The 27,379-nt window shown below is 51.5% G+C and overlaps 1 protein-coding gene across 1 annotated transcript; it reads left to right on the top strand.

Moving 5' to 3' along the window:
• The first annotated feature begins 483 nt into the window (after window positions 1-483).
• Window positions 484-27,379, top strand: LOC149428660 (E3 ubiquitin-protein ligase SMURF2-like). The gene is made up of 8 exons (XM_089667141.1): window positions 484-491; window positions 2,385-2,494; window positions 3,962-4,070; window positions 10,811-10,944; window positions 11,774-11,839; window positions 13,288-13,372; window positions 17,743-17,826; window positions 27,121-27,379. Exons 1-8 carry the CDS (start codon window positions 484-486, stop codon window positions 27,362-27,364), a joined length of 840 nt encoding a protein of 279 aa, XP_089523267.1. The 3' UTR covers window positions 27,365-27,379.

Genomic DNA, 27,379 nt, shown 5'->3' with positions numbered 1-27,379 from the left:
CAGGGGACGTGGGATGATGAGGGATCCTGTGCTGGGATCCGATGAGGGATCCTGTGCCGGGATCCGATGAGGGATCCTGTGCCGGGATCCGATGAGGGATCCTGTGCCGGGATCCGATGAGGGATCCTGTGCCGGGATCCGATGAGGGATCCTGTGCCGGGATCCGATGAGGGATCCTGTGCCGGGATCCGATGAGGGATCCTGTGCCGGGATCCGATGAGGGATCCTGTGCCGGGATCCGATGAGGGATCCTGTGCCGGGATCCGATGAGGGATCCGGTGAGATTCTCATTCCTTGGCTCAGACTTTTGCTGATTAATGGATATTATGTATTTGTAGTAAACATACTAAACACTCTGCAGGAAGTTTTCTTTGATTTGTTTGTCCTCCATAGAGATCTCTGGGATCATTCAGACAGCAGTGATCTGTGGATCGGGGAGAGGGACCTCTCCTGGCCTGAAGCTGTAATTACAGGCTTTCTTGGATGGAGGCGTAATGAGTCGTCAGATGAAATGTCTCTCCTGGTGTAAATGCTGCTCTGGTCTCCCTCCAGTGCTGGTCATGTGACATGTGAGGAGATCTGATCAGGTGTCCAGGCCTTCTCCTATGTGAGCAGCTCTGCAGAGAGCAGCCCTTTCCCCAGGAAATGTGCATCAGCCTTTCAGCTATTTGTCTTTTCTGTCCTGATTGGTTCCCCTTTATTTTCCTGTGTCAGTGGAGGTCTACTTTAACCCCCCCCCCCCCCTCACCCTGTGTGCTTCCCTTAGTTTGATAACATTGTTGATATCCTGGACACTGTTACATTGTTGCACTCATTAGAAGTGTTGATATCCTGGACACTGTTACATTGTTGCACTCATTAGAAGTGTTGATATCCTGGACACTGTTACATTGTTGCACTCAGAAGTGTTGATATCCTGAACACTGTTACATTGTTGCACTCATTGGAAGTGTTGATACCCTGAACACTGTTACGTTGTTGCACTCATTAGAAGTGTTGATATCCTGGACACTGTTACATTGTTGCACTCATTGGAAGTGTTGATATCCTGAACACTGTTACATTGTTGCACTCATTGGAAGTGTTGATATCCTGAACACTGTTACATTGTTGCACTCATTGGAAGTGTTGATATCCTGAACACTGTTACATTGTTGCACTCATTGGAAGTGTTGATATCCTGAACACTGTTACATTGTTGCACTCAGAAGTGTTGATATCCTGAACACTGTTACATTGTTGCACTCATTGGAAGTGTTGATATCCTGGACACTGTTACATTGTTGCACTCATTGGAAGTGTTGATACCCTGAACACTGTTACATTGTTGCACTCATTGGAAGTGTTGATACCCTGAACACTGTTACATTGTTGCACTCATTAGAAGTGTTGATCTCCTGGACACTGTTACATTGTTGCACTCATTAGAAGTGTTGATATCCTGGACACTGTTACATTGTTGCACTCATTAGAAGTGTTGATACCCTGAACACTGTTACATTGTTGCACTCATTAGAAGTGTTGATCTCCTGGACACTGTTACATTGTTGCACTCATTGGAAGTGTTGATACCCTGAACACTGTTACATTGTTGCACTCATTAGAAGTGTTGATATCCTGGACACTGTTACATTGTTGCACTCAGAAGTGTTGATATCCTGGACACTGTTACATTGTTGCACTCAGAGGTGTTGATATCCTGGACACTGTTACATTGTTGCACTCATTGGAAGTGTTGATACCCTGAACACTGTTACATTGTTGCACTCATTAGAAGTGTTGATACCCTGAACACTGTTACATTGTTGCACTCATTGGAAGTGTTGATACCCTGAACACTGTTACATTGTTGCACTCATTGGAAGTGTTGATACCCTGAACACTGTTACATTGTTGCACTCATTGGAAGTGTTGATACCCTGAACACTGTTACATTGTTGCACTCATTAGAAGTGTTGATATCCTGGACACTGTTACATTGTTGCACTCATTGGAAGTGTTGATACCCTGAACACTGTTACATTGTTGCACTCATTAGAAGTGTTGATATCCTGGACACTGTTACATTGTTGCACTCAGAAGTGTTGATATCCTGGACACTGTTACATTGTTGCACTCAGAGGTGTTGATATCCTGGACACTGTTACATTGTTGCACTCATTGGAAGTGTTGATACCCTGAACACTGTTACATTGTTGCACTCATTAGAAGTGTTGATACCCTGAACACTGTTACATTGTTGCACTCATTGGAAGTGTTGATACCCTGAACACTGTTACATTGTTGCACTCATTGGAAGTGTTGATACCCTGAACACTGTTACATTGTTGCACTCATTGGAAGTGTTGATACCCTGAACACTGTTACATTGTTGCACTCATTAGAAGTGTTGATATCCTGGACACTGTTACATTGTTGCACTCATTAATCGTTTCATGTTTTTGCTCTCTTGCAGTGCTGTGTGCGAAGAATCTGGTGAAGAAGGATTTTTTCAGTGAGTATCACCGTAGTTCTCCTTTGTGTTGTGACTTGGTGGGCCCCGTGTGTGGGGGACTCTGGGGGGCAACAGGCAGATCTCTGGTGGGGGGGGGGAGCCTGAAATATTCTTTTGATATAATTCTTAGAAGAAAAGCTCCAATTTCTGGGGAATTGTGTGACGTGTTCTTTCCTCCTCCAGCAGTCTACAACTCACACTCTAGGTTTGGTCACTCTGCTGCCGGCTCACACACCTGGGTTCCTATGGCAACTCACACACCTGGGTTCCTATGGCAACTCACACACCTGGGTTCCTATGGCAACTCTACAGCAAGGGCAGAGAAAACAAACTGCTCCAACTTGCTCACTTCACTGGCAGTTGCCATCTTCAAACGGTTGTAGTTTACAAATTATACATCCTACACCGAAGAGCTTTATATTGTGAGAATCACAAGACCCAGACCTACATTTTGATACATAGTATGTCTCTGAAAGCTTACAAATGAAGGCACAGTCGCAGTTTAGAAATTGCCCTTCACATTTGAGGTGGCTAGAGTGGAGTTTCAATGAATGTCAATGGGTGGATGAGTTGCAAACAAATGGTCATATTGTGACTATCAGGACTATGGCTTAGCCGTGGACATTTTTAGTGGCAGCCGGGATAGCTGAACGTTGTGACATAAGATTTGTGTAGGTGGGCGGGACAATGAGGGAGTGACGGCAGTTCAGGAATCATGTCCTGATTTGTCAGCTCCCACTGTAGTGTTGAACATTCCGCCATTCATTCCTATGGGACCAATTTCACCACAAAAACGGCGATATTTTGTGAACCGTTCGGCGAAACGTTCCACAAAGTAATAGAACACCAATCGGGAACAATCCGCACGTTTCCGTATATTACTGTCTATGTCGTGTAAACACTGTGGGAGGAGTTAGGGGGTAAATGTGGGAGGAGTTAGGGGGGTAAATTTGGCTATAATAGGAATATATATGTGAGATAACAGAAATGGTCGCCAGGCAACAAGACGTAATAACAGGAAGTGGTCGCCAGGCAACAAGACGTAATAACAGGAAGTGGTCGCCAGGCAACAAGACGTAATAACAGGAAGAGGTCGCCAGGCAACAAGACGTAATAACAGGAAGAGGTCGCCACGTGAGAACACTTAATTATTCCAGCAATTGTCTCTCATCTCAGGAAGACTTCCAGGGGGGCGGGGATTGAGGTCACTTCCTGTCTCCGCTGACATGTATTGGACAGGAAGTGGCAGATCACTCGGTACGTTGTCACTCCTCAAGGATGAGGTCACACCAGCTTCTTCCTATGTAAACGTTTGGCTTCACCTCCTTCATTACCACTGAGATGGGTTGCTGGGCCTCGATGTGGCCAGCCTGGGATAAGTCGTGTGACATCTCTTTACATGTGACTTTTGTGTTCAGCTCGAAGGCCGGCTGCGTTATCTGCTTTCTCTCTTTCCCCCAACTGCAGGGCTCCCGGATCCCTTTGCCAAGGTGGTAGTGGACGGGTCTGGGCAATGTCACTCTACAGACACGGTGAAGAACACCCTGGACCCCAAGTGGAACCAGCATTATGACCTGTAAGTCCTCCAGGAAGCCTCACTCAGCCTAATCGTTTTATTGGTGGGGAAGTGAGCGGGGGGGGGGGGGGGGGAGGTGAGAAGCAGGCGGCCACACCTACTGTTCCTCTGCTTGGGATGTGGGGTGTCATCAGAAGCAGAAAGCTGGACCTCCCAGCGCACGTGTCCGGTACTCACGGAGAGGTCCTGATCTCCTCTTTCGATCAGGACCTTTCCCGATCATGTGACGGTGAATCACGGCGGTCACATGACCCTATAGCCCCGCCTCCCGGCTTCTGAAACCCTTAAAGGGCCAGGAGGCGCCGGCTCCAAGGGGTTAAGATGGGTGGTTTGCAGTTAAAGTGTATCTAAGCCCAAAACCAAAAACTTCATATGCCAGTCCTTTGATGGTGGCTGCATTAGTTTTTCTATTTCAGGATTTTTTCCCTTTTTCACCTGGTCATCCTGTCAGTAACACACTGTCTCTTAAGGTGACAACATTCACCGTGCTGTATCTCTGGATGGGCAGCATTGTCATCAAGACAGGAATACAACCCCCCCCCCCTTCTCTTCTGCATCACATAGGAGGAGGTGTTCTGTAGTCCTGGAAGGATAGCTCGGAACAGGGCAAGGGCAACTAAAAACATTGAGCACCATCATCAGCTGGCAGGATTTCTGGCAGGATCAACAGTTTTTTCCACTAAACAGGTGTAGCAGGATGATTTAATTGTATTTAACTGACCAAAAGGGAAGTAAACCAGAAGTTGACTGTTGGGCTCCATGTGCACTTCAAGTCCATCTCATTGCTGATTTATTGGGGGAGTATTCTGCTCTGAAGGGCTTGCCCTCCCACAAGTGACTTTCAGTTATAGGTGGAGTCTGGATGTTCCATACTTTCTGGCCTGAATTGATAAAAACCCCCGAGAGGAATTTTGGGAACTCAGAAGTGGCTGTTCAGAGCCAGGAACTCTGGGAATGGCAGAAAACTGCACACCAAAGTCCCCATGGGTGGGAGAAACACGGGGGGCATTCCTGCCAAACCACTGAAAGGTCAGTTGTGGGGTGTCTGGTACACGGCGTGTTCATGGCCATGATTGGGTCACGGAGGAGATCAGACAAACCATCTGAAACTGTACACAGATGTGACCTCCCGCATGGTGCCGGGAAGAGGACAGTGGAGGTATTGTTCTCCGACCCGCCAGACAGAGCAGACTGGTTCCTCCAGTTCCCGTGTATTACCCGTGTTGTGTGTGATCCTCCCGCAGATACACGAGGGATGACACGCCGCTGTGAATGGACAGTTATGGGGGCACTAGAACTATGGAGTCGTGTCTGTATAATGAGGAAAGCAGAATAAGAGACACCCCCGATACTTGGGGCTCCGCGATTCTGCCCCCTAATGTGCTGGAGGTCAGGGTACCTCTTTGCTTCCCATCAGTCAATGCTCAAGTGAGAATATTACTGGTAAGGGGGGTGGGATATGGACACAGGATACCCTCCCTTCATTGGCTGCTTCTGTTCCCGCAATCTGTATGTGTATTGTCTGAATGTGACCCCAAAATGTTGGCTTGGTGAAGGGTGACCCCAGAATGTTGGCTTGGTAAAAGGTGACCCTACAGCATTGGTGAAGGGTGACCCCAGAATGTTGGCTTGGTAAAGGGTGACCCCTTTGAATGTTGGCTTGGTGAAGGGTGACCCCCTTGAATGTTGGTCACCTGGGGTGACCTTGGTAAAGGGTGACCCCCTTGAATGTTGGTCACCTGGGGTGACCTTGGTAAAGGGTGACCCCCTTGAATGTTGGCTTGGTAAAGGGTGACCCCCGGAATGTTGGCTTGGTGAAGGGTGACCCCCTTGAATGTTGGCTTGGTAAAGGGTGACCCCCTTGAATGTTGGCTTGGTAAAGGGTGACCCCCTTGAATGTTGGCTTGGTAAAGGGTGACCCCCTTGAATGTTGGCTTGGTAAAGGGTGACCCCCTTGAATGTTGGCTTGGTAAAGGGTGACCCCCTTGAATGTTGGCTTGGTAAAGGGTGACCCCCTTGAATGTTGGCTTGGTAAAGGGTGACCCCCTTGAATGTTGGCTTGGTAAAGGGTGACCCCCTTGAATGTTGGCTTGGTAAAGGGTGACCCCCTTGAATGTTGGCTTGGTGAAGGGTGACCCCCTTGAATGTTGGCTTGGTGAAGGGTGACCCCAGAATGTTGGCTTGGTAATGAGTGACCCTAGAACATCGGTGAAGGGTGACCCCAGAATGTTGGCTTGGTAATGTGACCCTAGAACATCGGTGAAGGGAGACCCCAGAATGTTGGCTTGGTAATGAGTGACCCTAGAACATCGGTGAAGGGTGACCCCAGAATGTTGGCTTGGTAAAAGGTGACCCTACAACATTGGTGAAGGGTGACCCTACAACATTGGTGAAGGGTGACCCCAGAATGTTGGCTTGGTAATGAGTGACCCTAGAACATTGGTGAATGGTGACCCCAGCATGTTGGCTTGGTAAAGGGTGACCCCCTTGAATGTTGGCTTGGTGCAGGGTGACCCCCTTGAATGTTGGCTTGGTGCAGGGTGACCCCCTTGAATGTTGGCTTGGTAAAGGGTGACCCCCTTGAATGTTGGCTTGGTAAAGGGTGACCCTCTTGAATGTTGGCTTGGTAAAGGGTGACCCCCTTGAATGTTGGCTTGGTAAAGGGTGACCACCTTGAATGTTGGCTTGGTAAAGGGTGACCCCCTTGAATGTTGGCTTGGTAAAGGGTGACCCCCTTGAATGTTGGCTTGGTAAAGGGTGACCCCCTTGAATGTTGGCTTGGTAAAGGGTGACCCCCTTGAATGTTGGCTTGGTAAAGGGTGACCCCCTTGAATGTTGGTCACCTGGGGTGACCTTGGTAAAGGGTGACCCCCTTGAATGTTGGCTTGGTAAAGGGTGACCCCTTTGAATGTTGGCTTGGTAAAGGGTGACCCCTTTGAATGTTGGCTTGGTAAAGGGTGACCCCCTTGAATGTTGGCTTGGTAAAGGGTGACCCCCTTGAATGTTGGCTTGGTAAAGGGTGACCCCCTTGAATGTTGGCTTGGTGAAGGGTGACCCCCTTGAATGTTGGCTTGGTAAAGGGTGACCCCCTTGAATGTTGGCTTGGTAAAGGGTGACCCCCTTGAATGTTGGCTTGCTTTGTCATTACTTTTCTAATACATAGCTCTGGAAACGAATGCATTTCTATAGTTTCAATGTCCTGTTGTCCGTGTATTTGTATCGCATTATTTGTGAAATCAGTAAGCAGAGTTTTTGCTTAGATGGTGGAACTTCTCAAGGTGAAGTCTGATGCTGGGCACTTCCATAGGTGGTAGCAGTTGGATGGCATGTATGAGTCCTGTTCAGGGTGGAGAAGTCTGAGTCCTGTTCAGGGTGGAGAAGTCTGAGTCCTGTTCAGGGTGGAGAAGTCTGAGTCCTGTTCAGGGTGGAGAAGTCCGATGCTTAGTGCTTTCATAGGCGGGTGGCCATTGCTCTGTCACATCACGGGGTTGGCAGGGGTCTTTCCTCCACCTGATCTGGGAGGAGGGAACCTAGGGGGCGCCCTGTGTTTAGCAGCTCATTAAATGCATGTCTTGTGCCGATTGTCCGTGAGGGGGAGAGTTCTTGTTGGTGACAACACTGATGACCCCTCCACCTCAGTGTGCATAGCGACACAGCCCTGTAGGCCAAACAACTTCTTGGGGTGACAACATTGCAGTGAATTAATGGCAGGCTCTTTAGTGTTGTCACCCTTCAGGAGGCTGTGATTGGATGCATAGTAATACCCAGAATCCATTGTGAATCATTGAACTACATCATTTAATAGTCTCCTGTTTGTCACGCTGACCCCCAGAATAGTGATTCTTTCCAGTGTGTGGCCATTATGTGGATTTGTATTAAAACCATACGGCTGGCTTTCCCCTGGGAATCCTGGGGGGTCCGTGTGTAGTTTCCGGGTCAGCGGGGGTCCCTGGAAGTGGGTCCAGCACAGACTGTGTGGCTGGCTCAGCACGGACATATTTAGCTGAGTTTTATTTGCTGCCCTGGTCAGACCTGCTCGAGCCGGAGAGTCTACAGGAATGTTTACCGGGAGATTACAGGGGATTTACTTGCTAAAAAAAGAGCGTTTATCTTGGCGCTGGACCTGTTCGCAGGCTTGTGTTTTGTGTTCCCGACTGGGCGAACTTCGTGTGCCGGAGAATTAACACAAGACGGCATGAACCAACGGTGGCACGTCTCAGATCTCCTGTATCCTGAACTGAACTCTGTTCCCTGATCCCTCCGCCTGGGCTCTGCTCCTGCGGTGACCCCATACACGCCCGGAGTCCCCAACAAAGCCACCACGGGTCAGGGGGGTGCCTGCCAGTGCTGTTTGTTCAGCTGCTGGATTCCCGTCATACGGGGTGGCAGGTTATATGATTTGAGGTCAAAGCAAGGGTACAGAAATCCCCCCTCCTGCTTCAGGATTAGTGATTGGTTGCCGCTTGTTAATCCTGCACTCCAGCCTGTTATACCCATTTTATGCATTAAAAAGCCGTAAATGTTTAACACGACTAGTGTGTGTGCCCAGATCTGTCCGAAAATCATCCTGTGCTCATGCTTACAAGAAAAAGGAGCCGTATGTAAGCTTCTGCTCCTTTGTTGTCCAATCACAGGCTGGGCAGGTCATGGAACACGTGTTGGTGTCTGGCAGGCATGTCTGGATCCCAAAAGTGGCTGAGCGCTAATCCTCTTCCAGGATAAACACCTTTTGTATTAGAACCGTGGAGTAGCCTTTGGCCTGGAGCTCAACTCCGAGCGCGGTGTATTAATGTTCAGCACGTTATAACCTGTCAGACGCCCCCCTGTAGTGTAATGTACCGTGGCTGGCGGGCCCCTCCCTGTAATGTACCGCGGCTGGCGGGCGGGCCCCTCCCTGTAATGTACCGTGGCTGGCGGGCGGGCCCCTCCCTGTAATGTACCGTGGCTGGCGGGCCCCTCCTTGTAACGTACCGCGGCTGGCGGGCGGGCCCCTCCCTGTAACGTACCGCGGCTGGCGGGCGGGCCCCTCCCTGTAACGTACCGCGGCTGGCGGGCGGGCCCCTCCCTGTAACGTACCGCGGCTGGCGGGCGGGCCCCTCCCTGTAACGTACCGCGGCTGGCGGGCGGGCCCCTCCCTGTAACGTACCGTGGCTGGCGGGCGGGCCCCTCCCTGTAATGTACCGTGGCTGGCGGGCGGGCCCCTCCCTGTAATGTACCGTGGCTGGCGGGCGGGCCCCTCCCTGTAATGTACCGTGGCTGGCGGGCCCCTCCCTGTAATGTACCGTGGCTGGCGGGCCCCTCCCTGTAATGTACCGTGGCTGGCGGGCGGGCCCCTCCCTGTAATGTACCGTGGCTGGCGGGCGGGCCCCTCCCTGTAATGTACCGTGGCTGGCGGGCGGGCCCCTCCCTGTAATGTACCGTGGCTGGCGGGCGGGCCCCTCCCTGTAATGTACCGTGGCTGGCGGGCGGGCCCCTCCCTGTAACGTACCGCGGCTGGCGGGCGGGCCCCTCCCTGTAACGTACCGCGGCTGGCGGGCGGGCCCCTCCCTGTAACGTACCGCGGCTGGCGGGCGGGCCCCCCTCCCTGTAACGTACCGCGGCTGGCGGGCGGGCCCCCCTCCCTGTAACGTACCGCGGCTGGCGGGCGGCCCCTCCTCCCTGTAACGTACCGCGGCTGGCGGGCGGCCCCCCCTCCCTGTAACGTACCGCGGCTGGCGGGCGGCCCCCCCTCCCTGTAACGTACCGCGGCTGGCGGGCGGCCCCCCCTCCCTGTAGCGTACCGCGGCTGGCGGGCGGCCCCCCCTCCCTGTAACGTACCGCGGCTGGCGGGCGGCCCCCCCTCCCTGTAGCGTACCGCGGCTGGCGGGCGGCCCCCCCTCCCTGTAGCGTACCGCGGCTGGCGGGCGGGCCCCACCCTGTAGCGTAATGTGGCTGGCGGGCGGGCCCCCCGTAACGTTATGAGACAATTGGGGGCCCTCCTGTAACGCGGTGGGCGCTGTAATGTGGCTGGCGGGCGGGCCCCCCGTAACGTTATGAGACAATTGGGGGCCCTCCTGTAACGCGGTGGGTGCTGTAATGTGGCTGGTGGGCGGGCCCCCCGTAATGTTATGAGACAATTGGGGGCCCTCCTGTAACGCAGTGGGTGCTGTAATGTGGCTGGTGGGCGGGCCCCTCTCTAACACGGCGGTGCCATAGTACTGCACTCTCAGGCTGATAGCGCACAAACAAATTTTGGCTAATTCCCGCCACATGGTTGACAATTTAAGTGTTTGCTGGCCCTGTCGGAGCCACCCGGCTCAACGCGTTTCAATTTGCAAAAATATAAGGAGCCAAGTAGACAATTGCCATCCGTACAGTGTCTTCATCCAATCAGATCCAGCCACTCTGTGGGCATTCAGGCAGATACTGGTGCTGTGGCTGCCTTGATACAGTAGCCACCACGGCAGATTCATCCATCCATGCTGCCTATAGTATGGATGGAGATATCACATGATCTCCCCTGCAGGCCCATGGATGGGGTGTTCAGGTGCGTGGTTACGAGTCGTCCTTGGTAGGGGTGGTAGTAGAGGGACAGGCAGGTATAGTCAGGGTGGCAGGTGTGGCGAAGTCCTTGAACTGATGCAGATCTGCAGTATTGGGCTTTGTGTGTTTCCTTCTCCTGGTGTCCCTGAATGAGAAGGCAAGCAGTAACCGTTCAGTGGTGGCCATCATCTCATCTTCTGTTCCCATTCCCTCCTCAGGTACATCGGGAAGTCTGACTCCATTACCATCAGTGTATGGAACCATAAAAAGATCCACAAGAAGCAGGGCGCCGGGTTCCTGGGCTGCGTGCGGCTCCTCTCCAACGCCATCAACCGCCTCAAAGATACCGGCTGTGAGTAGACGGAGTGTTGTGCCGTGATCATGTGACTTCAACTGTGCACCGATCATGTGATGTCAGGACTTGTAGTCCTTCAGGGGTGGGGCTGTGAGTAGACGGAGTGTTGTGCCGTGATCATGTGACTTCAATTGTGCACCGATCATGTGATGTCAGTACTTGTAGTCCTTCAGGGCTGAGGCTGGGAGTAGATGGAGTGTTGTGCCGCGATCATGTGACTTCAACTGTGCACCGATAATGTCATTTCAGTACTTGTAGTCCTTCAGGGGTGGGGCTGTGAGTAGACGGAGTGTTGTGCCGTGATCATGTGGGTTCAGCTATGCACCAATTGTGATGTCAGGACTTGTAGTCCTTCAGGGGTGGGGCTGTGAGTAGACGGAGTGTTGTGCCGTGATCATGTGGGTTCAGCTATGCACCAATCGTGATGTCAGGACTTGTAGTCCTTCAGAGGTGGGGCTGTGAGTAGACTGATTGCTGTGTAGTGTAGTGATCATGTGGCTTCAGCTGTGCACCAATCATGTGATGTCAGGACTTTGTCTACTCACAGCCCTGCTCCCGGAGGACTGTACAGTGATCATGTGACTTCAGCCATGCACCAAAATTGTGATGTCAGGATTTGTTGTCCTTTGGGGGTGGGGCTGTGAGTAGACAGAGTGCTGTGTGGTGATCATGTGACTTCAGCTGTGCAACAACCATAGTCCTTCGGGGGCGGGGCTGTGGGATATCCTCTTCCACAAAGCCTTGTCTTGGCTGAAGTCCATCTTCATTATTAACACCCAGTGATTGGCTCCTGGCGGGATCTGTCTGACTCTCTTCTCTCCTATAGATCAGCGGCTGGATTTATGCAAGCTTGGCCCCAATGACAATGACACCGTTCGGGGCCAGATAGTAGGTAAGTGCACACAAGTCATGACCATACCTATAGGCAGTCATTGTCCATTGTGGAACCTATGTTGTCTGATCCAGAACAAAGATGTCTATCAGGAGCTCTGACTTCACTTCCCACATGCTTGTTCAGGTCAATGACTCGAAAGCCCCGAAGGCAGAGGAGCAACATAGCAACCAGGCAGCTGACCTTTTCATGGAGGGGTTGGCTCCATTCTACCATTATGGGTTCCCTTTAAATTCTAAAGGCTTCAGTCAACAAGAAATATTATACTTTGGATGACTGTTGGTGGCTAGATGCAGAATTCATCCTCCATACCCCTCCTAGGGTCCCTCCCATCCCCTAGGGGCCAATCTCTGTGTCTTCATGGTTGGCTGCGATGACCTGGTAGGGTGGAGTCACAGAATTGACGGGGGAGGGTTTCGGAGGCGGAGATAAAAGAAAAGCACGGGACATAATACATTGCTTCCTTCCAGGTAAGGATAGTCCTCTTGGTAGGCGGTGTTGGGAATACTTGATACTAGGAGCCTGGTGGTGGTCCCAGTTTATGGGCCATCGTGATATGGGAAGGGGTGTCACAGAGACTTAATGGGGATTGTTGGGGGAAGAGGTGAAGAAAAGCAGAGGGTTATAAGATATCATCCTCCTTCCAGTGAATATAGTCATCATGGTGGGCGGAGTCGGGAGCACTTGATACTAGGAGCCTGGTGGTGGTCCCAGTTTATGGGCCATCGTGATATGGGAAGGGGTGTCACAGAGACTTAGAGGGGATTGTGGGGGGAAGAGGTGAAGAAAAGCAGAGGGTTATAAGACCTAAGATATCATCCTCCTTCCAGTGAATATAGTCATCATGGTGGGCGGGGTCGGGATCACTTGATACTAGGAGCTTGGTGGTGTTCCCAGTTTATAGGCCACCGTGATATGGGAAGGGGTGTCACAGAGACTGTTTTGGGGTTGTCTGGTTAGAGGGGAAAGCAGAGCAGAGGGTTACGTGACATAAAATATCATCGCCCTTCTAGTGTGGATAGTCCTCTTGGAGGGCAGGGTTGGGAATACTCAATACTAGGAGCTTGGTGGTGGTCCCAGTTTATAGGCCACCGTGATATGGGAAGGGGTGTCGCAGAGACTGTTTTGGGGTTGTCTGGTTAGAGGGGAAAGCAGAGCAGAGGGTTACGTGACATAAAATATCATCGCCCTTCTAGTGTGGATAGTCTTCTTGGAGGGCAGGGTTGGGAATACTCAATACTAGGAGCTTGGTGGTGTTCCCAGTTTACAGACTACAAGGTTATGTTCAGTCATTGGGGGAGGAGGGGCTGTACGGAGCCGCAGGTTGGATGTCACAAGCTATGGACAGACAGATTGGAGTCCATGTGGAATGTCCAATATTTGGCAGTCTGGAGACGGAATTGATTGGCTCCTGTGGTGTAATGGTCAGTTTCTTTGTTCTCTTGCAGTTAGCCTCCAGTCCCGGGACCGGATCGGCACCGGCGGGCAGGTGGTGGACTGTAGCCGTCTCTTTGACAACGACTTACCTGATGGGTGAGAGAAGCCTGCTTTGTTTTCCTTCTATGTTTTTCTAACACGTAACATCGGACAGGAAGGTCACCGGTCAGAGCACAGGCAGCCAATAGAAAATCTCCGTTCACCTTCAGACCAATAAGAATTTACTCCAATTCGTCGCACCATCAGTGCTGCGTGTGCAATATTTTAAGAAGGATTTTTAGTGTGCCTTGCTGGTGTCTTTTCAGCTGCCTGTGCTTGGGGTGACCTCACTGACTGACTTTTCTCTGTGGGCTTGTTGGGGTGTGGGGGGGTTGGGGGTAGTCTGTTTTTTTTTTTTTGTCTGAGAAGATTTCTGCTTCCTTCCTGTCAGTGTAATTGGTGATATTTCAACCAGCAGTGAAAACCTGGCAGAGCTTGTAACTGCCTGAGATGAGGTGATTGTGGGTACAATGGGGTACCTTGATGTGGCTTCTCTGTCTCTATGGGAACCAAAGTCAGTGTTCATCGTCGAAGGTGAAGAGCCGTCCCACAACAGTGACTGTAGATCGAGGGTTGTGAGTTTCCTGATAGATGAGCCATGTCCACACATCAACCTTTTTTATTTTTCCCGGAAGAATTGGAAAGAAAAGTGTGGAATATGTTTTTATGCAGTGATAATATACGTCATTGTATTCAAACTATAGAACATGAAGACCTTAATGAAAGATTTCTGAGACTACGTAAAGTTTTAAATGATTGCGCTTTCTGTCAGCTGAAGACCAGCAAATTGTGGAATACAATTCAAGTAACACTGTACTTCTCAATGCTGTTCTCAAACAAGAGAAATACGCATTTATGTCACTAGGGGCACTATATAGGAATTTGTTTATTTACTAGTAATGGCGGCGATCAGCGACTTATAGTAGGACCGTGAGTACGGCGGGCAATCTGACGCTGGCATCACTAGTGACACTAATACGGTGATCAGTACTTATAAAATGCAGTGACACTGTACTAATGACCCCGGGCAGGAAGGGGTTAACATCCGGGGCAATCACAGGTTAGCTGTATGGCTGTGTACTCTCTGCAGGCAGACAAATACTGGCACATCCCCGCTGTCAGAGAGATCTATGTTATGTACCAACACAGATCTGTCTCCTGTCACTTGATCCAACGAGTGTCGGGTCCTGGCTGTAAATTATTGGCCGGGACCTGCTGATCGGCATGTAAAGGAGCCATTGACATCACAGGTAGGTGGCCGAAATGCAGAATCGCGTGTATATATATGTTATCAATAGCACTGCAGCTCCAGTGTGCGATTGGCAGGTGATATTCCTCATTGTGGGACGGCTTTTCACCTTCCAGGATGAACACATCTGATAGGTGAATGCAGTTCCAAGGTGAATGCAGACGCAGAATAAACAGCGGCTCAGCACAGAGGATGGGTGTCAACGTCTGAATGAGCCCTTAAAGTGGAGCAATACTCACCTCGGATCCAGCGATGGGACGTCCCCGAGTTCCCCACCCAGCTGCTGATCTCTTCATTGGCTGCAGGGGGGATGACGTCACTCGCAGGAGCTCGGGTAGATATGGCATTGCTGGATTTGTATAGTGAGCTGCGCGTGCGTGGATCAGTGTACAGGGCGGACATGCAATGCAGAAGAGACAAAGCATCTCTCTCCTGCCTGTAAAATCCTGCCTGTAAAATCCTGCCTGTAAAATCCTGCCTGTAAAATCCTGCCTGTAAAATCCTGCCTGTTCTCCCATTGTAAGATTCTGGACTACAGGTCCACTTCACGTCGGCCATACATGGCTCACATTTCGGCCAGTTCAGCAGGGACCGGATGAATTTAAGTCCATGTATGGGCAACTTAGTTGTACAGACATTGTTCTACCGATCGACTTCTGTACATCCAGTCTGTTGGGTAATTGATGCTTGATCAGCACCACCAGCTATAGCCACCAGCGCTGATCATTGTGTTCTGATGGTGGGGAAAGCGTCTGTTAGCTCAGTGGCAGTGGTTCCCCTGTCCACCTTCATTGTGTGGATGGGCGAATCGGGTCTGTCTTTTTTTTTTTTTTGGTTCATCCTGCTGGTTGAATGAAAATAATCGATCTACGGGCTGCTTTGGAGGAATCTGTCAAAACGGAAGTGACGAGGTTTGAAATCTCCCATTTGAAGTGTCCCGGCACAGACAGATCGGCGGTTTATCTGCGTGATGTTCTGTGTCGGCTACACAGGGGCTACAAGTGGGCTGTTCTGTGGCACAAGTGGGCGGAGCGATAGATCGATCGGCGGGGGGGGGGGGGGATGGACTCTTCTCCTGACATGAAATAAATGAAGAATTTCTCCTTTCTTGCTGTATTAACCTGTCTAATAGATGTGACCCGGGGTGGTGAGACTCGCTGTGTGTGCCTATTGTCTGTGGAATCTGTCACATGATTTGTGCTGTTCTGAGCTTAGTCTTGCTGAAAGGCGGAGTCAGAGTGCGTTCACCTAATCACGGGTTCAAATTGTCCCACATTACAGCCAGGACTGATATTTCAGTGTTTGGGAGATGCTGGAGAGGTAAACCCCATGGTAGTCTCTTCTGTCTCTCCGGGACGCTGTTAGTGTGATCTCCCGGGTCTGTACACCCACTGTGCCCATTATGAGGGGTTCCCACCATCCCTGTGCCCATTATGAAGGGTTCCCACCATCTCTGTGCCGAGTTCCTGGGTCTGTACACCCGCTGTGCCCATTATGAGGGGTTCCCACCATCCCTGTGCCCATTATGAAGGGTTCCCACCATCTCTGTGCCGAGTTCCCTGGTCTGTACCCCCGCTGTGCCCATTATGAGGGGTTCCCACCATCCCTGTGCCCATTATGAAGGGTTCCCACCATCTCTGTGCCGAGTTCCTGGGTCTGTACACCCGCTGTGCCCATTATGAGGGGTTCCCACCATCCCTGTGCCCATTATGAAGGGTTCCCACCATCTCTGTGCCGAGTTCCCTGGTCTGTACCCCCGCTGTGCCCATTATGAGGGGTTCCCACCATCCCTGTGCCCATTATGAAGGGTTCCCACCATCTCTGTGCCGAGTTCCTGGGTCTGTACACCCGCTGTGCCCATTATGAGGGGTTCCCACCATCCCTGTGCCCATTATGAAGGGTTCCCACCATCTCTGTGCCGAGTTCCTGGGTCTGTACACCCGCTGTGCCCATTATGAGGGGTTCCCACCATCCCTGTGCCCATTATGAAGGGTTCCCACCATCTCTGTGCCGAGTTCCTGGGTCTGTACACCCGCTGTGCCCATTATGAGGGGTTCCCACCATCCCTGTGCCCATTATGAAGGGTTCCCACCATCTCTGTGCCGAGTTCCTGGGTCTGTACACCCGCTGTGCCCATTATGAGGGGTTCCCACCATCCCTGTGCCCATTATGAAGGGTTCCCACCATCTCTGTGCTGAGTTCCCGGGTCTGTACCCCCACTGTGCCCATTATGAGAGGTTCCCACCATCCCTGTTCTATGTCCCAGGTCTGTACCCCCACTGTGCCCATTGAGGGGTTCCCACCATCCCTGTGCCCATTGAGGGGTTCCCACCATCCCTGTGCCCATTGAGGGGTTCCCACCATCCCTGTGCCCATTGAGGGGTTCCCACCATCCCTGTGCCCATTATGAGGGGTTCCCACCATCTCTGTGCCGAGTTCCCGGGTCTGTACACCCGCTGTACCCATTATGAGGGGTTCCCACCATCCCTGTGCCCATTATGAGGGGTTCCCACCATCCCTGTGCCCATCGGGGGGTTCCCACCATCCCTGTGCCCATTATGAGGGGTTCCCACCATCTCTGTGCCGAGTTCCCGGGTCTGTACACCCGCTGTACCCATTATGAGGGGTTCCCACCATCCCTGTGCCCATTGAGGGGTTCCCACCATCCCTGTGCCCATTATGAGGGGCTCCCTGATGGGTGTGTAACTTCTTACAATAGGAAGATGGTAGCAGGTTGATTGGGAACACCCCAAGGAACTGGGACAGGAACTGGCGATGTCACCACACTACAGGAGCAGAAATCTCAGTTTTGGATGGAGTAACCCTTTAACCCCCCAGTTTCCCAGGTTATATAGAGGTCCGAGGCTGTGCATCTGGCAACCAATAAGGTTTTATTTTCTTGCTGCTGTTAGATAACATCTGGGATTTGATTGGGGTGAGCCCACCATTTCCCGTCCAATCAGATTTGATCTGTGTCCAGTAAACCTGGATGGAAGAAGCCCTGTCGCCCACTCTGACCTCCGACCTTTCAGCAAAGCCCACCACCCGTTGCTAGCCTCATAATTCATATCACACCTGCTTATTTTCTCCCTTGTCTTGGCGGCCACACTATAAGGCCCGGCCTGGGTTTCCTGGAAATAGCACTCACTGCTTTATCTCTCCCGTGTCTGGATCGTAGCTGGGAGGAAAGACGGACCGCCTCGGGGCGCATCCAGTACTTAAACCACATCACCCGGACCACCCAGTGGGAGCGCCCAACCCGGTAAGTGTGACCACCATCACTCCGCTCTATGTATTGCTGGGACTGTGTAAGGGCCACCCGAGGTTAGATGACCTGGGGTCCTGGGCGGGGTTAGGGTGGTAGGTAAGGGACTATTCCTTTTTTGGGGGCGTGGTCAATTTTTGTGAATAAATTCATTATTACCAATTTTTGTTTTATTTTCTTTTAGTTTTTTAAATATTTATTACAGATATTGATATTGCTCATTAATTGTACACAGCGCTGTACATACACCTCAGTCCCAGTCCTCATGGATCATACAATCTGAGGTCCCTGGCTCACGTGTGTACACATACGAGGGCTGCTTACCCTACCAGCATGTACATACACCTCGGTCCCAGTCCTCATGGATCATACAATCTGAGGTCCCTGGCTCACGTGTGTACACATACGAGGGCTGCTTACCCTACCAGCATGTACATACACCTCAGTCCCAGTCCTCATGGATCATACAATCTGAGGTCCCTGGCTCATGTGTGTACACATACGAGGGCTGCTTACCCTACCAGCATGTACATACACCTCAGTCCCAGTCCTCATGGATCATACAATCTGAGGTCCCTGGCTCACGTGTGTACACATACGAGGGCTGCTTACCCTACCAGCATGTACATACACCTCGGTCCCAGTCCTCATGGATCATACAATCTGAGGTCCCTGGCTCACGTGTGTACACATACGAGGGCTGCTTACCCTACCAGCATGTACATACACCTCGGTCCCAGTCCTCATGGATCATACAATCTGAGGTCCCTGGCTCACGTGTGTACACATACAAGGGCTGCTTACCCTACCAGCATGTACATACACCTCAGTCCCAGTCCTCATGGATCATACAATCTGAGGTCCCTGGCTCACGTGTGTACACATACGAGGGCTGCTTACCCTACCAGCATGTACATACACCTCAGTCCCAGTCCTCATGGATCATACAATCTGAGGTCCCTGGCTCATGTGTGTACACATACGAGGGCTGCTTACCCTACCAGCATGTACATACACCTCAGTCCCAGTCCTCATGGATCATACAATCTGAGGTCCCTGGCTCACGTGTGTACACATACGAGGGCTGCTTACCCTACCAGCATGTACATACACCTCGGTCCCAGTCCTCATGGATCATACAATCTGAGGTCCCTGGCTCACGTGTGTACACATACGAGGGCTGCTTACCCTACCAGCATGTACATACACCTCGGTCCCAGTCCTCATGGATCATACAATCTGAGGTCCCTGGCTCACGTGTGTACACATACAAGGGCTGCTTACCCTACCAGCATGTACATACACCTCAGTCCCAGTCCTCATGGATCATACAATCTGAGGTCCCTGGCTCACGTGTGTACACATACAAGGGCTGCTTACCCTACCAGCATGTACATACACCTCAGTCCCAGTCCTCATGGATCATACAATCTGAGGTCCCTGGCTCACGTGTGTACACATACGAGGGCTGCTTACCCTACCAGCATGTACATACACCTCAGTCCCAGTCCTCATGGATCATACAATCTGAGGTCCCTGGCTCATGTGTGTACACATACGAGGGCTGCTTACCCTACCAGCATGTACATACACCTCAGTCCCAGTCCTCATGGATCATACAATCTGAGGTCCCTGGCTCACGTGTGTACACATACGAGGGCTGCTTACCCTACCAGCATGTACATACACCTCAGTCCCAGTCCTCATGGATCATACAATCTGAGGTCCCTGGCTCACGTGTGTACACATACGAGGGCTGCTTACCCTACCAGCATGTACATACACCTCAGTCCCAGTCCTCATGGATCATACAATCTGAGGTCCCTGGCTCACGTGTGTACACATACGAGGGCTGCTTACCCTACCAGCATGTACATACACCTCAGTCCCAGTCCTCATGGATCATACAATCTGAGGTCCCTGGCTCACGTGTGTACACATACGAGGACTGCTTACCCTACCAGCATGTACATACACCTCAGTCCCAGTCCTCATGGATCATACAATCTGAGGTCCCTGGCTCACGTGTGTACACATACGAGGACTGCTTACCCTACCAGCATGTACATACACCTCAGTCCCAGTCCTCATGGATCATACAATCTGAGGTCCCTGGCTCACGTGTGTACACATACGAGGGCTGCTTACCCTACCAGCATGTACATACACCTCAGTCCCAGTCCTCATGGATCATACAATCTGAGGTCCCTGGCTCATGTGTGTACACATACGAGGGCTGCTTACCCTACCAGCATGTACATACACCTCAGTCCCAGTCCTCATGGATCATACAATCTGAGGTCCCTGGCTCACGTGTGTACACATACGAGGGCTGCTTACCCTACCAGCATGTACATACACCTCAGTCCCAGTCCTCATGGATCATACAATCTGAGGTCCCTGGCTCACGTGTGTACACATACGAGGGCTGCTTACCCTACCAGCATGTACATACACCTCAGTCCCAGTCCTCATGGATCATACAATCTGAGGTGCCTGGCTCACGTGTGTACACATACGAGGGCTGCTTACCCTACCAGCATGTACATACACCTCAGTCCCAGTCCTCATGGATCATACAATCTGAGGTCCCTGGCTCACGTGTGTACACAAACGAGGGCTGCTTACCCTACCAGCATGTACATACACCTCAGTCCCAGTCCTCATGGATCATACAATCTGAGGTCCCTGGCTCATGTGTGTATACATACGAGGGCTGCTTACCCTACCAGCATGTACATACACCTCAGTCCCAGTCCTCATGGATCATACAATCTGAGGTCCCTGGCTCACGTGTGTACACAAACGAGGGCTGCTTACCCTACCAGCATGTACATACACCTCAGTCCCAGTCCTCATGGATCATACAATCTGAGGTCCCTGGCTCACGTGTGTACACAAACGAGGGCTGCTTACCCTACCAGCATGTACATACACCTCAGTCCCAGTCCTCATGGATCATACAATCTGAGGTCCCTGGCTCACGTGTGTACACATACGAGGGCTGCTTACCCTACCAGCATGTACATACACCTCAGTCCCAGTCCTCATGGATCATACAATCTGAGGTCCCTGGCTCACGTGTGTACACATACGAGGGCTGCTTACCCTACCAGCATGTACATACACCTCAGTCCCAGTCCTCATGGATCATACAATCTGAGGTCCCTGGCTCACGTGTGTACACAAACGAGGGCTGCTTACCCTACCAGCATGTACATACACCTCAGTCCCAGTCCTCATGGATCATACAATCTGAGGTCCCTGGCTCACGTGTGTACACATACGAGGGCTGCTTACCCTACCAGCATGTACATACACCTCAGTCCCAGTCCTCATGGATCATACAATCTGAGGTCCCTGGCTCACGTGTGTACACATACGAGGGCTGCTTACCCTACCAGCATGTACATACACCTCAGTCCCAGTCCTCATGGATCATACAATCTGAGGTGCCTGGCTCACGTGTGTACACATACGAGGGCTGCTTACCCTACCAGCATGTACATACACCTCAGTCCCAGTCCTCATGGATCATACAATCTGAGGTCCCTGGCTCACGTGTGTACACATACGAGGGCTGCTTACCCTACCAGCATGTACATACACCTCAGTCCCAGTCCTCATGGATCATACAATCTGAGGTGCCTGGCTCACGTGTGTACACATACGAGGGCTGCTTACCCTACCAGCATGTACATACACCTCAGTCCCAGTCCTCATGGATCATACAATCTGAGGTCCCTGGCTCACGTGTGTACACATACGAGGGCTGCTTACCCTACCAGCATGTACATACACCTCAGTCCCAGTCCTCATGGATCATACAATCTGAGGTCCCTGGCTCACGTGTGTACACATACGAGGGCTGCTTACCCTACCAGCATGTACATACACCTCAGTCCCAGTCCTCATGGATCATACAATCTGAGGTCCCTGGCTCACGTGTGTACACATACGAGGGCTGCTTACCCTACCAGCATGTACATACACCTCAGTCCCAGTCCTCATGGATCATACAATCTGAGGTCCCTGGCTCACGTGTGTACACATACGACGGCTGCTTACCCTACCAGCATGTACATACACCTCAGTCCCAGTCCTCATGGATCATACAATCTGAGGTCCCTGGCTCACGTGTGGACACATACGAGGGCTGCTTACCCTACCAGCATGTATTGGCGTGTTTTTATTATTAGTTGTTCCTGCAGTGTGTATTGCCAGAACCGTAAAGCTATCACGGGGGACTAGGAGTTACTGTTGTGAATTGGGGTCCTGGGTGGGGTTAGGTTGGTAGGTAACGGCGTTTTTAGGCCTCGCACACAAAGGATGTTATAAAAACGCCATTAGCGGTAGATGTAGAAAGCCGCATAAAAACACAAGTTTGGCCACGTTTTTGCAGCAAAACAAAAACTCTCTATTTTTAACTCCCACTTTCCCACAATGCACCCCTGAACAGTCATTGTGCAGTTTAGTCGCCATTTGATGTTTCATCTGCGTGGAGCACAAACATGCTCTTGGCCAAGCTAAACGTGAGCTACGTGAAGATGAGAAAATCTTCTGCGTGGAGCCACACGGCGTGTCCATTGCGGAAAATAATGCTTGAGGCTCAAAAACGCGCCTAGCGGCATTTAACGGTGTTAGAGATTTTTTACATCTGAAAAACTCCTCTGTAGTTCTGTTTTTGTTTGGTGTTTTTGTTTTTGGTTTTGTTTTTTTTTTTTTGTTTGGGTTTTGTTTTGTGTTTTTGTTTTTTTTTTTTCAGCCTGAAAACACCCCTGCCAAAAAAACACTGATAAAGGCCCATGTGTGCACGGACACGCAGGATAGCATTTTCTGCTTTAATTTATGTTATAAATTCTGTACAAACTGCTGGCGCTATATACCGTATTTTTCGCTCCATAAGATGCACCTGACCATAAGACGTACCTAGGTTTTAGAGGGGAAAAACAAGAAAAAAAAATATTCTGAACCAGTGGACTGCAGACACAGTACAGGGGATGACCAGAGACTGCAGACACAGTACAGGGGATGGCCAGAGACTGCAGACACAGTACAGGGGATGGTCAGAGACTGCAGACATAGTACAGGGGATGACCAGAGACTGCGGACACAGTACAGGAGATGACCAGAGACTGCGGACACAGTACAGGAGATGACCAGAGACTGCGGACATAGTACAGGAGATGACCAGAGACTGCAGACACAGTACAGGAGATGACCAGAGACTGCAGACACAGTACAGGGGATGACCAGAGACTGCGGACACAGTACAGGAGATGACCAGAGACTGCAGACACAGTACAGGAGATGACCAGAGACTGCGGACACAGTACAGGGGATGACCAGAGACTGCAGACACAGTACAGGGGATGGTCAGAGACTGCAGACATAGTACAGGGGATGGCCAGAGACTGCAGACACAGTACAGGAGATGACCAGAGACTGCGGACATAGTACAGGAGATGACCAGAGACTGCAGACACAGTACAGGAGATGACCAGAGACTGCGGACATAGTACAGGAGATGACCAGAGACTGCAGACATAGTACAAGGGATGGCCAGAGACTGCAGACATAGTACAAGGGATGGCCAGAGACTGCAGACACAGTACAGGAGATGACCAGAGACTGCAGACACAGTACAGGAGATGACCAGAGACTGCAGACATAGTACAGGAGATGACCAGAGACTGCGGACATAGTACAGGAGATGACCAGAGACTGCAGACACAGTACAGGAGATGACCAGAGACTGCGGACATAGTACAGGAGATGACCAGAGACTGCGGACACAGTACAGGAGATGACCAGAGACTGCGGACACAGTACAGGAGATGACCAGAGACTGCGGACACAGTACAGGGGATGGTCAGAGACTGCAGACACAGTACAGGGGATGGTCAGAGACTGCGGACACAGTACAGGAGATGACCAGAGACTGCGGACACTGTACAGGAGATGACCAGAGACTGCGGACACTGTACAGGAGATGACCAGAGACTGCGGACATAGTACAGGAGATGACCAGAGACTGCGGACACAGTACAGGAGATGACCGGAGACTGCGGACACAGTACAGGAGATGACCAGAGACTGCGGACACAGTACAGGAGATGACCAGAGACTGCGGACACAGTACAGGAGATGACCAGAGACTGCAGACATAGTACAAGGGATGGCCAGAGACTGCAGACACAGTACAGGAGATGACCAGAGACTGCGGACACAGTACAGGAGATGACCAGAGACTGCGGACACAGTACAGGGGATGACCAGAGACTGCGGACACAGTACAGGAGATGACCAGAGACTGCAGACACAGTACAGGAGATGACCAGAGACTGCGGACATAGTACAGGAGATGACCAGAGACTGCGGACACAGTACAGGAGATGACCAGAGACTGCGGACACAGTACAGGGGATGGTCAGAGACTGCAGACACAGTACAGGGGATGGTCAGAGACTGCAGACACAGTACAGGGGATGGTCAGAGACTGCGGACACTGTACAGGAGATGACCAGAGACTGCGGACACTGTACAGGAGATGACCAGAGACTGCGGACACTGTACAGGAGATGACCAGAGACTGCAGACACAGTACAGGAGATGACCGGAGACTGCGGACACAGTACAGGAGATGACCGGAGACTGCGGACACAGTACAGGAGATGACCGGAGACTGCGGACACAGTACAGGAGATGACCGGAGACTGCGGACACAGTACAGGAGATGACCAGAGACTGCGGACACAGTACAGGAGATGACCAGAGACTGCGGACACAGTACAGAAGATGACCAGAGACTGCGGACACAGTACAGGAGATGACCAGAGACTGCGGACACAGTACAGGAGATGACCAGAGACTGCGGACACTGTACAGAGGATGACCAGAGACTGCGGACACAGTACAGGAGATGACCAGAGACTGCGGACACAGTACAGGGGATGACCAGAGACTGCGGACACAGTACAGGGGATGACCAGAGACTGCGGACACAGTACAGGGGATGACCAGAGACTGCAGACATAGTACAGGAGATGACCAGAGACTGCGGACACAGTACAGGGGATGACCAGAGACTGCAGACATAGTACAGGAGATGACCAGAGACTGCGGACACAGTACAGGAGATGGTCAGAGACTGCGGACACAGTACAGGAGATGACCAGAGACTGCGGACACAGTACAGGGGATGACCAGAGACTGCGGACACAGTACAGGGGATGACCAGAGACTGCGGACACAGTACAGGGGATGACCAGAGACTGCGAACACAGTACAGGGGATGACCAGAGACTGCGGACACAGTACAGGAGATGACCAGAGACTGCGGACACAGTACAGGAGATGACCAGAGACTGCGGACACAGTACAGGAGATGGTCAGAGACTGCGGACACAGTACAGGAGATGACCAGAGACTGCGGACACAGTACAGGGGATGACCAGAGACTGCGGACACAGTACAGGGGATGACCAGAGACTGCGGACACAGTACAGGGGATGACCAGAGACTGCGGACACAGTACAGGGGATGACCAGAGACTGCGGACACAGTACAGGGGATGACCAGAGACTGCGGACACAGTACAGGGGATGACCAGAGACTGCGGACACAGTACAGGGGATGACCAGAGACTGCGGACACAGTACAGGGGATGACCAGAGACTGCGGACACAGTACAGGAGATGACCAGAGACTGCAGACAGTGCAGGGAATGACCAGAGACTGCTGACCTTTGGGGAGGGAGGGGGAGCGGGTAACTGAATTTGACAGGTACCCGCTCCCACTTCCGCGGAGTTGTCCTTCCTTCCTTCTTCCCAGGCCGGCTTCTGTGACAGCCGGGTGCCCACTGCGCATGCGCGAGAAGCGCTGCGCTTTGTGAATGGCCCGGCGTTTTCTGGGACCTGTCATGTGTCCCAGAAGACACCGGATCATTCACAAAGCGCAGCACATGCGCAGTGGGCACCCGGCTGTCACAGAAGCCGGCCCGGGAAGACTGTGCAGCGCTGGAGCGAGGAACAGGTAAGGCCCTGCAGGAGACAACAGCTGAGTGGCCGGCCCGGTATTCTGACATGGTGGCGGCAGAAATACCAGACCGGCCGCTTTATATTCGCTCCATAAGACGCACTGACATTTTCCCCCCTTTTTTGGGGGGGAAAAAGTGCGTCTTATGGAGCGAAAAATACGGTAAATCATGTATAATAATGACGTGAGAATGTGTGTGTTTTGGTTTTCGATGGGGTCTGGAATTGCAGAGTGTGGCGCTCCACTCCAAGGGGCCTATTTATAAAGCAGCAAATCTGACTTTAAGTTGATTCACAGCAAGTGGATCTTTCAGGTCCATGAGGTATATAAATGGCAGTGGTTGATTCTCCGCCAGTGAATGTTTGGAGAAAGTCAACTTCAATACTTTATAAATCAACACCCAAGCAGGGGCGGACTGACAACTCATGGGGCCCCCGGGCAATAGGGGATCATGGGGCCCCTGTGTCCTTGCCCAAACTCAAAAAAGCCTAGGAAAAAGGTACCAGGGGCATCTCATGGGGCCCCCTACTGACCCCGGGCCCTCGGGCAGTGCCCAAGTTTCCAAATGGTCAGTGCGCCCCTGCACCCAAGTGGTGTTAGTAGCAATCCCCCCTCCCCCCGTCCTCCTGTTTTAGTGACTGACTGGTCCCCTAGAGCCGGTCCCTCATTTATGGTTCTTATTAATAATGAACATCTAAACCCAAGAACAGAAATTGAATGTTTTGCAGTTTTTAGATGTGATGGTTGCATTGGTTTTAATTTTTCAGTATTTATTTGAATTTCTTTTAATGTGTTTATCCTGCCAGTAACACACTTCGGAACACAGGGGCCCCTTGCTGCGCTCACCAACACTGGCCTAACCTGTCCTGTCATTTTCCAGGCAGTGAATCTCAATGCAGATTTATTTGGTATTTGTTCCCCAGAGTCCATTTAAAGTGGAGTTTCACTCTATGAATATAACACGCGTGCTTTACTGCATGTTGTGGGTTCAGTAACACGTCAAGCATTGTGATGTCAGATTCAGGGTCTGCACCTTCTACAGGCTGGTGGTGATGTCATAGTTCAGAGTATTTCACACAATAGATCTCCTTTGTTTCCTCAAACACATTGTCTCAATTCCTGAATGTTGAGTGTAATGGCGCTGGTTGGTTTTGCTGCGTTTTGCTCTCCTTTTGGTGCTCAATCTTTACTGTGATCATATCGGTTCATCAAAATGTTTATCTCTGTGATGGTGTCACCCCCCCCCCCCTCCAGGCCGGCATCGGAGTACTCCAGTCCCGGGAGGCCTCTGAGCTGTTTTGTAGATGAAAACACGCCTATCACAGGGACCAACGGAGCCACCAGCGGCCAGAGCTCGGACCCCCGCATCGTGGAAAGGAGAGTGCGGTCACAGCGACACAGGAATTACATGAGCAGAACGCATCTACACACCCCTCCTGACCTGCCCGAGGGATATGGTGAGTCCCAGCACCGTCTGGAGAGGGGGGAACGGGGGTGACAGATGTGATGGGTG

The sequence above is a fragment of the Staurois parvus genome, unplaced genomic scaffold (genome assembly GCF_062004578.1).
Source record: "Staurois parvus isolate SC_StPar_1 unplaced genomic scaffold, SC_StPar_1.0 ptg003054l, whole genome shotgun sequence".
NCBI classification, from domain to species: domain Eukaryota; kingdom Metazoa; phylum Chordata; class Amphibia; order Anura; family Ranidae; genus Staurois; species Staurois parvus.
This window is presented reverse-complemented; position numbering and strand designations above follow the sequence as displayed.

Excerpts from the sequence above, each read along its gene's own strand:
- LOC149428660 (XM_089667141.1), top strand. Across the intron at positions 2,495-3,961 it reads GGTGAAGAAGGATTTTTTCA|GGCTCCCGGATCCCTTTGCC; the intron begins GTGAGTATCACC and ends CCCCAACTGCAG. Across the intron at positions 11,840-13,287 it reads CGTTCGGGGCCAGATAGTAG|TTAGCCTCCAGTCCCGGGAC; the intron begins GTAAGTGCACAC and ends GTTCTCTTGCAG.